The sequence below is a fragment of the Rhineura floridana genome, chromosome 1 (genome assembly GCF_030035675.1).
Source record: "Rhineura floridana isolate rRhiFlo1 chromosome 1, rRhiFlo1.hap2, whole genome shotgun sequence".
NCBI lineage: Eukaryota > Metazoa > Chordata > Lepidosauria > Squamata > Rhineuridae > Rhineura > Rhineura floridana.
In genome coordinates this window covers 230,121,272-230,134,080 of record NC_084480.1, presented here as the reverse complement: position 1 = coordinate 230,134,080, position 12,809 = coordinate 230,121,272, and the positions used below count along the sequence as shown (strand labels likewise).

Here is a 12,809-nt window from a genome sequence, read left to right as displayed (position 1 = left end):
GTGGGGTATAAATGTAATAAAATAAATAAAAAATGAACAGAGGTTATCATACCGGGCAACCAAGGCAGTTTCTGTGCTAAAACTGGGCCTAAACCCCAATTGAAATGGATCTAGAAAATGAATTTCATCCAAGACAGCCTGGATCCGGCATGCGACCACATGTTCAAAGACCTTGCCGAAAAAGGGGAGATTAGCAAGCGGTCAGTAATTATTTAGATTTTCTGAATCGGGCGGGGAGGGTTCTTAAGGAGTGGCCTTACCACTGCCTCCTTTAAACAGGCACCTCCCTGGCCCAGCCCGCTGTCCCCTCCTTGCTAATTTTTATCAGCCATGAGGGGCAAGGACCAAGAGCACAAGTGGTCATCCAGACCAAACCAAGCACCTTATCCACATCCTCAAGACCTACTAAGTGAATTCATCCAACACAAAGGGACTAAACAGAGTTCTGTAACCTCTTGAGATTCATCTGCTGTACCAGGGGAGTCAAGGTCTTGGTGGACCTTGGTATGTTGCTTGACCTCAAAAGCTTGAGAAGCACAGCCACAGAAAGCATATTTTCATGTGGCTTAGACCTATTGGAAACGATGAAAATGTTCCTCAAAATTAAATCCTGTAAAGTGGCAAGAAAAGAGTATTCAGCTACACTCACCTGTATTTGAGCCACATGAAAAGCTTTCATCCTCCTCCTCCTCCTCCTTTTCTTCTTCTTTCTGGTGACCCATAAATAAAAGACCATTGTGTCAGACTTGACCCAGGACCAGGTCATAGGAATTTTGAGACTACATGAAATATTAACATGGGTATAAAATGGAGAAGCTCTGAGTAAAATCTACATTTAAATGCATGCCTCATTATTCACTTACCTATGAGATGATCAGTGTTTAGTCCTGTCCTATATGTCTGCTGACAACTACTTGCAGCCCACCTTGAGTCACACTTCTACTTTGGGAGCTGCCTCATACTGAGGGGTAGGAAAACACTTTTCCATAGCAGGAATCAGAAGGATATGGGCATAAACACTAGTTGCTTCAAAAGCTGCCAGAATGGTTTTTTTGGCTGCATTTTGAAGCAGTTCTGCCCTCTGCTAGCCAAACCTCCCTTCCTCACTGCTGCCTTCAGACCTTTCAGGACAACCCACAGCAAAGTGCTAGGCCAATCACTGTCTCTGCCTGAGCCTGCAGCAAAGCATTTCCATTGGCTGAATTTACGGGGGAAATGCACTGGAGCTGATCCAACCAGGTTTTAAGAGTAAAAAGGGGTGGAGTTTGACTAGCGTCATGCACCCCCATTTTGAAAAAAGAAAGGTAGAGACGCACTGGAACCAGCACAACAGTAAGTGTGTTTCTACACATGGTCTGTTCGGTATTATAAAAATACCAGAGAGAAATAGGAACTAATTTGGTTGGTCCTATTTTTTAGCAGAGATATAAAAATACAAGCAGCAGAATGAGAATAAACCAGCCCCACCTTTCTCTATATAAACAACAAAAGACACAATCTTTTAGGTAAAGAAAAGAATGTTTACTTACGAACTCATATGTTAGGAACATAGGTTCTAGCTTAGAAGAAAGAAAATAGGAGTCTCAGTTCATTTTAGTGGTTTAGTATTGATGCTCTCAGAGAGAGCATCTGTGCCATGCGGCCTCTCTCAATGGTGGATAGATCAGCAATGGAGAACATTCAAAAATCCCCCAGGACAAAGGAGGAGGAAGTCAGGTAAGTAACCCCACCCATTAGGAAGTTACATCATGGTAAAACAGGTACATGGGATATTCCCCAAATATCCCTTAAAGGGAACATGCAACATTTGCCTATTCCAACATGGTCTCCCTCTTTGTAAATGCTTCCATGCCAGTTGTGAACTGCAAGTGACCACACATTCACCCACATCTCTCTCTGTCTCTCTCCATTCATCTCTGCTAGTATGGAAATCAGCACTAATTTCAGCTGGTCCTATACAGAGTAGGCTTTAGGAAGCAAGTCAGTGAACAAATACTAGAAACATATTATTTGTCTTGTGTAGTACAGAATAAACTGCTTACTTTCTGCAGTGAAGAGTTGTCCCAACAATGACCAAGACAATTAACAACAGTAAAGCAGAAGCTCCAGCAATTAAGATACGGTGATCAAAATGAGAATCCAAATGAACTAGAAAGAAAAATGATAAATTATATTATCAGCATTGCTTGAGGGAAAGAGAAAGAGATTATTTTCTAAGCAATATACAATACAATGAGGTTCAGTCAACTTGTGTGATCTTTAGCAGCAAAAGAAGTGCTTGAGAGTGTGTTTCTCTGTGTGTGTGCCATTCTTTAGTTTTTCCAATTCTAGTTACATGAGTAAAACCTAATCTGATTTTCTGAAATCTGGAAATGAAGTGAAACCGAGGCACTATCAATGTTACAGAACAATTGTGGAGGGGTGTTGAAGGAGCCCACTCATTCCTATGTCCTACTTGTGCTAGCAACATGATAGGCCAGCATAACAAGCCTAGGCAGTAAAGAGATCCACCATAGTGTACCAGTTCCCATATCATGTCTTGAAGAGCTTAAGTCTGGCTCATCATGTTACCTGGAGATTTGGGACTTGCTTCATTAAGAATACCCTTTTCTAACAATTTTAGAAAATCAGGCTCACATTAGCAGATGCTGTCTTAGGAGTGAGCATTGACGGTGCCAAACTTGCAGCCACAAAGTGCTCTTACTGGAAGCTCATGAAGAACCACTGCTTCTCAATGGAGGCTGTGAACATAGCAATGCAATTTGTGGGGTGGCAATGGCTTGACAAGGGTTCAAAACATGTTGACTTTGTTCATATAATTGAATAAATCTGGCTCTGCACCCACCCTTCTATGGATGGTCTGTGTATGCTACTCATTTTGGAGTGTCTCTTTTTTTGACCTTTCTTGAGTTCATTGCAATATATATAACATTCTGGAAATGAACAGAGTGGCACTGAAGGCAAGGAGGCCACAGTCATTCATAATGTTTTGGTTTTCTACCACAGACAGCATTCAAGATATGCCCACCCTCAGCATCACTTCGAGAGATTTTTTAAGACAATGGCTTCCCTGCTCAGTGTCACTAACCTTCACCAGGAAAAGGAGAAACCCCCAGATTATTGTTGGTTGAAGAGTGCAGTATATTGAGAATCTAAGGTCTTTGTACAGCAGGCAAATAGTAAAGCCTGCCTTTTATAGTCTGAACCAGACTTCAGAATCCATCTCTCCATAAAAATTCCTACAACCATCTACATAAAGGTTAGTTTCAATTAAAAAAGGGGAAAAAAGATGACATGTTTTGAGATATTCTACTTATATATACAGATCAAGATCTTGAACGCTCAGAAGATAACAAGCATGCCCTAAGGGCCTTATCACTTTCATCCTCATAAAACCCAGGTAAACCAGATTATTAATATTACTATACTATGGTCAGTGTGGCGTTGTGGTTAGAGTGTTGGACTACAACCAGCAAAACCAGGGTTCAAATCCCCACACAGCCATGAAGTTCACTGGGTGACCTTGGGCCAGTCACTGCCTCTCAGCCACAGAGGAAGGCAATGGTAAAACCACCTCTGAATATGGTTTACCATGAAAACCCCATTCATAGGGTCACCATAAGTCGGGATCATCTTGAAGGCAGTCCATGGTCTAAGAAGTGAGGCCAAAATACTGAGCATAGATTTCCTTTTATGCCATTCATATAGAATTTGAATATATCATATCCAACACTCTATGTCTACTGAAGTAACACTAAAAATAAAAATATGGGCTTGCTGCATTCAACATTTTCACTAATCAGTTGGGAATTACAGGCAGTCCTTTCACAGAACATAAATGCACGTGTGTATTATAATCCTCAGTTCATTTATAAGCACACATTTGCTATCAAGAAAGGGCAGGTGTTCTGTGTAAACTGGTGCTACAGAGTTAAGTCCCTACTGTAATCTAGGCAGAAAGTACTACAGTGTTTTTTGAGGGCAGAACCATTTCTGAAGAGGGCCCAGGAGTGCCTAGTTTGCAGCAGGATCTGAGCCTGATCTGGGAAAAGCCTCTTATGCAGACAGATGGGGAGTCTGTTTTGTTTTCCCTAGCCTGCCTCAGGGTTCTTATTTAGACAAATTTATATACCACATATTTAAACAAAACTCTCAGTTAAAGCATCTTAAACAGCAAATATAAATAACCTCCCCATCTACAATCTATAAAATACAACTAATAACTGAACAGAACATCCTCTTTAATATCAAAATTCAGTATAAACATTGCACATAAAAATCAACTACAAAAAATAGAAGAAAAATTCATAGTATCATGTACTGAACAAAATATCCCCTAGCCTTCAAGAAAAGAATTAATAAAAATCAAGTAAAAATATAAAATCAACCTTATTTTTAAATGTGGTTAATTAAACAAAAGAAAATAAACTAATTCCTTATTCAGTATATAATAAAAAAGTAAATAAATTAAAACTGTCAGCCCCCCTGTATAATGGCAAACAGAACTTCATCTAACTACAGTTATTTATTTTATTATTATTATTATATATTAAATGTATATCCTGCCTTTCCTCCCAGTAGGAGCCCATGTTGGCCAACCCCCCCCACTAAAAACATTATAAAACATCATAAAAACTAACATTAAAACAAAAATCTTTAAAAGCATCTTTTTTAAAAAAAACATCTTAAAGAGCAATTCCAACACCATGCAGACTGGGATATAGATATCATTCAGTTTACTCAAGCACACCCTAACAAGATCGACACACTCACATTAATCAAAGATGTCAACATTCTAAACCAATGCACTCAAACTTATTATTACAGCACACCTCAAATCACACTCTGCAAGCATTCACATAATTCAGCCTCACATCCTAAAAAACACACACACTAAATGTCCACACCGAATGTCAAATTCAAATACATACATACAAGCAACAACACACACAGATAGATAGATAGATAGATAGATAGATAGATAGATAGATAGATAGATAGATAGATAGATAGATAGATAGATAGATAGATAGATAGATAGATAGATAGATAGATAGATAGATAGATAGATAGATAGATAGATAGATAGATAGATAGATATAACATGTATACCAATCACTCCCCATCATATCTCAGTCAAGGGGGCAGAAACTCTCCCTGACAGGCTCTCACCCTGGGGGTACAGAAACCACTTTTTCCAACATAGTAGGCAATGACACTTCCCTTGTCTCTCACCCGAGGAACCAAAAACAATTCAAGTATCAAGGTTTCATCCTAAAAAGGGAGACAGTGGGCTGAGGCAGGCATCATATGTCTAGCACTATTAACTAGGTCTTCTAAATTCCCAACTCCCCACACCTAGCAGGATAAAATAACTGGATGGTGGCTTAAACCAAAACCTTATTGTGTCTGTGTTGGGTTGCAGAGTCCTAAACAGTGAAGATGAATTTGGGGCACACCAAGTCTCTGCAGCCCAATTCAGATGCATCAAGTTGAAACACTTGCCCACTAAGCCCTTTGCATCAGATTATAGAGAACTACAGAACCCATTCAGGTGTCCATGATCCATACAAGAGTTTTGGTGGAGAAAAATGACTTCAATCTCTTCTTCACCAGAATCCTATGGAGGAGAGCTAGACACTTGTGTCCATCAATATGCAGACCAAATAGTTCCAGCTATTCAGGTAAGATGTAAGTTGCAAACTGTGTGCTATGCAGCTTGGTTTGCTTACCCAAGTCATTTACAATATAGATATGAGATCCGCATTTTGGTGCCAGTTTGATTTTCACTTCGTTGAACTTCTGTATCACTTTGTCAGGGATCAATGTTCACTATTTGCTATAAATACCAATTCAGTCCCTCTCCTGCAAAAACCTTGATTTTGTTTCATATATTTTTTAAAAAATCAATATTTTAAATGAAATATCAATATTAATATCAATATTTTGAGGAAAATATAGATATTAATATCAATATTTTTGAGGCAATTTTTAAAAAGAAATTCACTTCTGCCACAGAAAACCACTAGAGAAAACCCCCGTCCGCTAGGACAAAAATAGTGTGAAATAATAGAAAATCCAGTGTCAAATTCAAATTTTGAAAAATTCGAGCACATCCCTACTGTTGGAGTCTAGAAGATTTGAAACTTTAGGGGTCCATAATAAGGGTCTTTGGGGAACTCTAGTATGGCATGAGAGAGTTAGTAAAACTCACCCCCTTAATAAGAGAGTGCCATTGTTGGGTAAATGGTCACAAAACCACATGGCATCCTGTGCTCACCACAAGAACAGGTAACTAACACTGATTGTCTGAAGTGTGTGGTAAATGGGTTCTTAAGATCAAGGCGAATGTGAGCTTTACTCCCATCTATTGGTGCCAATGGTGTACAATCTGAATAATAAAAATTTCTAGGTTTCTATATATTGCATTCAAGAGGGATTTACAGAAGGGTGAAGAGCTTGAGATGTATTAGAATTTTAAGTGTGACCTAGATAGTTAAGTGTGATCTATTCCATTTAAATGGTAAAGGAGTTGGGGGATTTAAGATTTTAGTTTAAATATTTTAGAGGGGAGATCAGAGATTGTGGGTACTTGTAAATAAAGCATAAGGAAGAGACCTCTGGTAATTAAAAGAGATTATGGGAACTGTGGAACATTTAATAAAGACCAACAGAAAAGAAATATTAACTGTCTCTGTACCATTGGAAAATTGCAAAGAACATCCTGTTGTTGTCCCTAGCAAGTTGAAATGAACAATAGGGGCTATAAAATGCCCAAACTAAAGATAATATAAGGTACAGTTTAGATAAAATCAATGATATAAGGTTTATATATGCATAGGTTATAGGTAATCATAAAAAGATAATAGATGTAGCATCAGGTAAGGCTTTAATAAAGAAGGTCACCTTGAGGCAGCAATGATTGACAGCGTGGTCAGAAAAAGCCCCTTCTCTCCTGAAAAGAAGTTAAAAACCATAGGATTCACCACAAAAAAGGGGACGTTGGTGCAGTTTGGGATAACAATCTACATAGATAGGGGCAGAGCCTTCTCAGAAGAGGGGTATGTTCTAACATAGAAATATTAGCATAAAATTAATAGTTAATTAGTGGGGCAGGGGTTTACTGGAAATGGGGAGTAGAGTATTTAAGTGGGAGCCCAGGGGCAGCCCTGGGCCATTAGCCTACCCTGAAACCCAGAGACGTGTGTTGTCCGGTCAGGGAAGGAGAGGTGGCCCAAAGGATCCTTGTTGGCTTTTAGTGTTTGTGAGTATTAAGTTTACTTTGCTTGATGAAGAGTGTGTAGAGTGTGTTTGCTTCTGTTTCCTGTTATCAATAAAATTCTTCTTTCGAATGATCGGCCTTGCTTCGGATTCCTGCTTTTACTGGGTTTTAAGGAGGGAGGATATTTGTGCATGGAGTAGATACAGGGGAGGTAGTCGGAGTGTAAGGGGACCCTCAGTATTACAATCCCTATAATCACCACTACTGGAACCAAAACCTAAGTACTGTGCCTGGGCCTGTAGGCATAAGAACCAACAGACTAGTTTCTATGGGTACCCTTATGCTTGGAAGATCCCCACCTTGAATATTAGAATATTGTAACACTACTGCAATACCTTTTGCACACAGCACGGCTCTTCACTGGTGGTCTACTATTATATGCTAAGGCATGGCTGGCAGTGCTGACTCTAGCAGGTGAATAATCTTTTCTTTGGGAAGTGGATTATGCCACCTGCCTTATGGCCCTTTTTAAAAAAGTTGTCTATGAGTCTCAGAAAAGAAGACGACGATGACAGATTTAGCTGTTAGGGCACTAGCTTTAAGCATCTTTATAGCAACTTATACTCTTCTGCTGTTTTTGTTTCTTCAGTATTTCAAGTCTAGCATAAATACCAATTTGAATGTAACACACGTTGTTTCCTAAAAACAAGGTGAACAAGTCAGAGACACATCACTTGTCTCTCATATCTGCCCTGTCTTTGGGGAGGGCAGGGTGGGTGGATGATAGGCTGATAGCAGACTATTAAGCAAATGTTGAAGCCTGTTTTCATTTCCCTTAAGCACTGGCCAAAAAATGCAAGTGTGTTTATACTGACGTTTCTCCTTTACAAGATTCCAGAAATTTTGTGGGTGAGTGGTTTCAGCCTTCACTGTGCTGATTGCAAGTCTATGGGAAAAAAACATTGATAGGCTTGACAGCTTACAATGCGTTAAAGCCTAACAAATAGTTTGAATCACCGGTTATTCACCTTGCCATACAGGGCTTTATAATACTTGCTAAGTATACACACTGTGCAGGAACAGGTCTATGACAATGAGAAACCAGAGTCTTTCAAACCAGGCAAAGGAGCTTTGCACCCAAGCAGATGTTGGATCTCTCGTGTGGTTTCCTCCCACACGCTTATTTTTCAAGTAAAATATGTCATGTGATGAGCTTTTGAACATCCTACCATTTCTTCTGGAGTTCTGCTCTCTCCACTGCCTGTCACTCAAGCCTGAATATCCAGTGTTACCTCAGAAAGCCAAGTATTCTCTGCAGACCTGGAATGCATGCAGCTTCACAAAACACAAACCAGATAATGGACGGAAGCACATCTAATGGTCGCATTACAAGTATGATCAAAGAGTTTGTGTTTGAAATAAATAATTTTTCTGAACAAAGCCAAACTATGGCACCAACAACACTGGTGGCAAATTTAGTTCCATGCCCCTGTAAGTCAAATCTAGGTTGGTAAGTAGGATGTTAAAATCCAGGGTCACCAAGAAATGCTACTTGCTGTATGTGCAGAGTTAGAAACTTACCCTAAATATTACAAGATGCATTGTGGTTTAAGACAAGATTATTGATTGAATTACAGCAGACTAATATGTCTGTCCACTTGGAATAAATTACCTGGAGTAGGGGATGAGCAGCGCAACAGCAAAGTTTGCAGATAATATCACATTATTAGTCCTGTTTAGGTGTTATTCCTGAACACAGAACAGGAAAATGAGTAGGGGGCATGGGGCTGTGCATGACACTCTCACCTGCAGTATCTTTCTGAGCTAAGAAGGAAGGCCTGAAGGAGATTTCTAAGAAGATACTTGGAAGCTTCCTTGAAATCAGGAGCCCTGCCCACTGTTGAAAAGATTATGTTGGGTGAGATGGTCTTTGGTCTGATCTGGAAGGACCCTTTTTATTTTGTGGATTTATTTTGTGTTATAAGATTTATTATTGTTGCGGTTTTCTTAATAGGAAGCATGTTGTATAATGGATCTTTTACTCTCCTGTAGCAGAACTTGGGGAGGGAAATGGATTCTCTCTCTCAATCAATTTTAGCTGGACTAGCCTACTTTTCTCTTTTACCAGCATTGCTGGGGGGGGCAGGGGGGGATTGTTTGCCATTTCCCCCTTCAGACTTTTCTCTTTAACATCCATCTACCCACTTCATTTCCTGCTACGTTCTAACCAGCCCAGCCTAGGTTCAATCAATCAATCAATTTATTTATTGCAGTCATAGACCAGTACATTAATAAAAGGAGACAGAATACATTCGTAAGCAAACAAAGTAATTGCAAAACTACTGTCTTAATAAAACAATAAAAGCATATTACAATAAAATAGCAGGTCCATCTGAAGGGAAAATTCCCCCACGTATTGATTGGGCAGCGAAAATATATTTAGCAACAGACAAAATAATATCTCTACTGGAAGCTGACAAAAGGTAAAAAAGTAAACAATCAAACGACTTATGTGGGAATTTTTTTATAATAGGGGTTATAAATTTAAAATGTATGTTGTTATATAATGAGCACTCGAAAATGGCATGAGAGAGAGTTTCAATGGCGCCCGCTCTACAGGGGCATAATCGGTTTGCGTACGGTATGCCCTGAAATCTCTCTTCTAGTAAAGCAGAGGTTAGACAGTTAAATCTAGCCTTGGTAAAGGCTAGACGATATTTAGGGACTGTGAGGAATTCCAAGTAGGAGGAGCAAATCAGCGGCACATAACTCAGGCCAAAGTGAATAGGGGAGCATGTCGACGTAGCTGCGGAAAAGGTACGTTGGAAGTCTATATCCCTGATTCGGGTCCGGATGGAGAATTTGACTGTCTCAGGGTCATGAGACATTAGGTGTTCAAGTGAAAGACCAATACTCACAAGGTAAGTAATAAATGTTTGGCCCATTGTGAGATAAAAGAATCTTCCCACAAAAGTGGTGGATGGGAATTGGTGGCCTAGGTTCATTCTCTTTCTCTCTCAACTCTTTGCCTTGTAGATGCTTTTTCAAACAATTATGCAGCCTCAGTTCTAGCCAATAAGCAAAAATTATATACGTTTAAATTAATACACACAGACATCTACAAACAACTGCAGGTTTTCATAAAGATCCTTTACATAGTGAGCCCCCATCCCTTCCCCTCACTTACCGTTGTGGTTAATGTTCAGTTTTGTCCACGTCGTTCCATTTGTGTCATTAGTCCCAATGTAATGACAGCCGTACATCCCAGAGTCAGAAGGTGTGACATCCCAAAGTACAATTTTGCAATTTATCTTGGCACCACAGTCTATCACTACACGCTCTTTGTAATCTGAACCATAGACTGGCATGCCAGATTCATCACACTGGGCTATGAAGTCCACATGGTCTGCTTGGACTCTTTCCCATTTCACTTGATTCACTATTATTTCAGGGTTATATATAAAGGTGACATTTTCCCCTGGTTCAGTAACCACCTGACGATGTGATAAGACTTGAGGCTTAAAATCCCCTGTGAAAAAAAGAAAAGAAATTGAGGGGGAGAACAGAAAAAAAGTATTTGTAACAATTAATAGATGGAACAATTGAAATGATCAACACATCAGAAATTGCAGAATTTTTTTTTAAAGAACATTCCTTATGACATATAGGAGAAGTCAGTAGTTCCAAAAGTAACAAGTTATCTAGGAGCATTGAGGCAAAGACTTTCAGCTAAACTGAAAGAGCTATAAAGACATGGACTAAAAGTAGGGATAATATGAATAACACAATTTCCCTCAAATGTGTGAATATTGCTGTGTTATCTAATCCAGGAAACAAGATTTTAAATTCTAAGATCATTATATATATGGCTGTTTAGTGTGAATGATCTAATGGACGGATGGACAACTGAATAAAGTGTGTGTGTGCACACTCTCAGATTTGTGGAGAAATGGTGATTTAACATAAAAAAGTTGAAATTTAGCAATTCAAGGAGACACAATTTTTGTGAAAACCCCTCCCCCACTTAGTTTCACAAAATCATTTCACTGGTTTAGCAGTATGGTTACTTAGAAGAAAGCCACTCTGAATTCTATGGGACTTACTTTTGGTTAGACATGCATAGGATATCATTATTCATCTCATATTTTCCTCACCTCAGCCAAAAAAGTTGATATAGGATGCTTTTGAAATGTTTGGGTCTACTTTAAATTCTCTCCCCATCCCCATTTACTTATTTATTTTGCTGTTTTTATTTTTGCAAGACACTCTTTTCTGAAGAAGAAATTCAAACATGCTTTTATTTATTTTTAACAAACCTGGTTTAATCACTCTCCTTTCTTCGGAGGGGTATTTAACATTTAACACCACATCTCTTAAATAAAATAAGCTGCTGGAAGAAAGTTCCATCTATTCTGTCAAAGTGTGTGCTTGTCTCTAGATCCTTATAGCTGTTGACAAGTATAATGACAGCCTCTAGTGAGTGGCAAATCAGGCAGTCATTTTTTATGGTGGCTGCCACATTGAATCTCCCAAAATGCATCTCAGAAGTTAGAACAGGACATTGTGGGAACAAAATGGCTCCTATTTGCTCCCCCTAAGAACATTTCATCTCCCCCTCCAAAATACTGATGAATCAAGACACCCCATTTGGAGGTTAGTGAAACAGTTGTGAAACAGTCCTCATTGTCTCTGCTTCAGACATACTATATATTAATCTACATTAGGGATAGGATCTGCATTTTGGTGCCAGTTCAGTTTTCGCTCTGTCAAACTTCCTTCTGGTACCCCTTTGTCAGAGATCAATGTTCACTATTTGCCATAAATACTGATTTGGGTTTTTTCCACAAAAATGTAGGTATTATATTAATTTTTAAAAAATATCAAGTTTCCATATTTTTAAAATATTAATATTTTAAACAAAATATCAGTATTAATACTGATATTTTGAGGAAAATATTGATATTAATACTGATACTTTTGAGGCGGATTTATTTTTTAAAAATCCACTTCAGCCATGGAAAACTGCTAGGAAAAAAACCCAATATGTGAGGACAAAAACAAGTTAATAAATCAGAAAACTGGTGTCAAATTTGAATTTTGCGAAATTCAAGCACATCCCTAATCTACAACTATCCATATATCTAGATTCAGAATTTTCAAAGCAGTCCACATAGATTATTTGTTCAATTTACTTATTTAATGTTTACTTTAAATTTGTGTCCCATATTTCCAACAAAGGGTGTTCAAGACATCTAAAGGCAATAAGATAACAAGTGCAATCATACACAACGAAAAAAGGGGGTGGAGACAGAAAAGCAACATCAATAACTGATAAAGAACCAGTTATCTTGCTGCTTGCTTGCTTCTCTGTTTTGAATGGATGCAGTACCACAGTGCTCTTTCAATCTTTAATACAGATCTGGACTCTGTCCTTAGGATCATAGCCTTTTCTATAGTAAAAGATGACAGGTGGAGAAGTAATGGTTTAAGGAGGGCAAATTGCTGTTGTTATAATGTAGATTGGAGTCACTATCATACAAAAAGTAGAAAATGTATAGCAATTTCAGCTTTTCTGGTGGAAGTGCTG

General features: G+C 38.6%; 1 protein-coding gene across 1 annotated transcript in view; it reads right to left on the bottom strand.

Annotated features, from left to right (window-relative positions):
- Positions 1 to 12,809, bottom strand: part of CD226 (CD226 molecule) — a 32,640-nt gene that overhangs the window by 5,347 nt on the left and 14,484 nt on the right. The window contains 3 exon segments of the mRNA XM_061593187.1: positions 650 to 710; positions 2,043 to 2,148; positions 10,410 to 10,751. Coding sequence (XP_061449171.1) covers positions 650 to 710; positions 2,043 to 2,148; positions 10,410 to 10,751 — 509 coding nt within the window.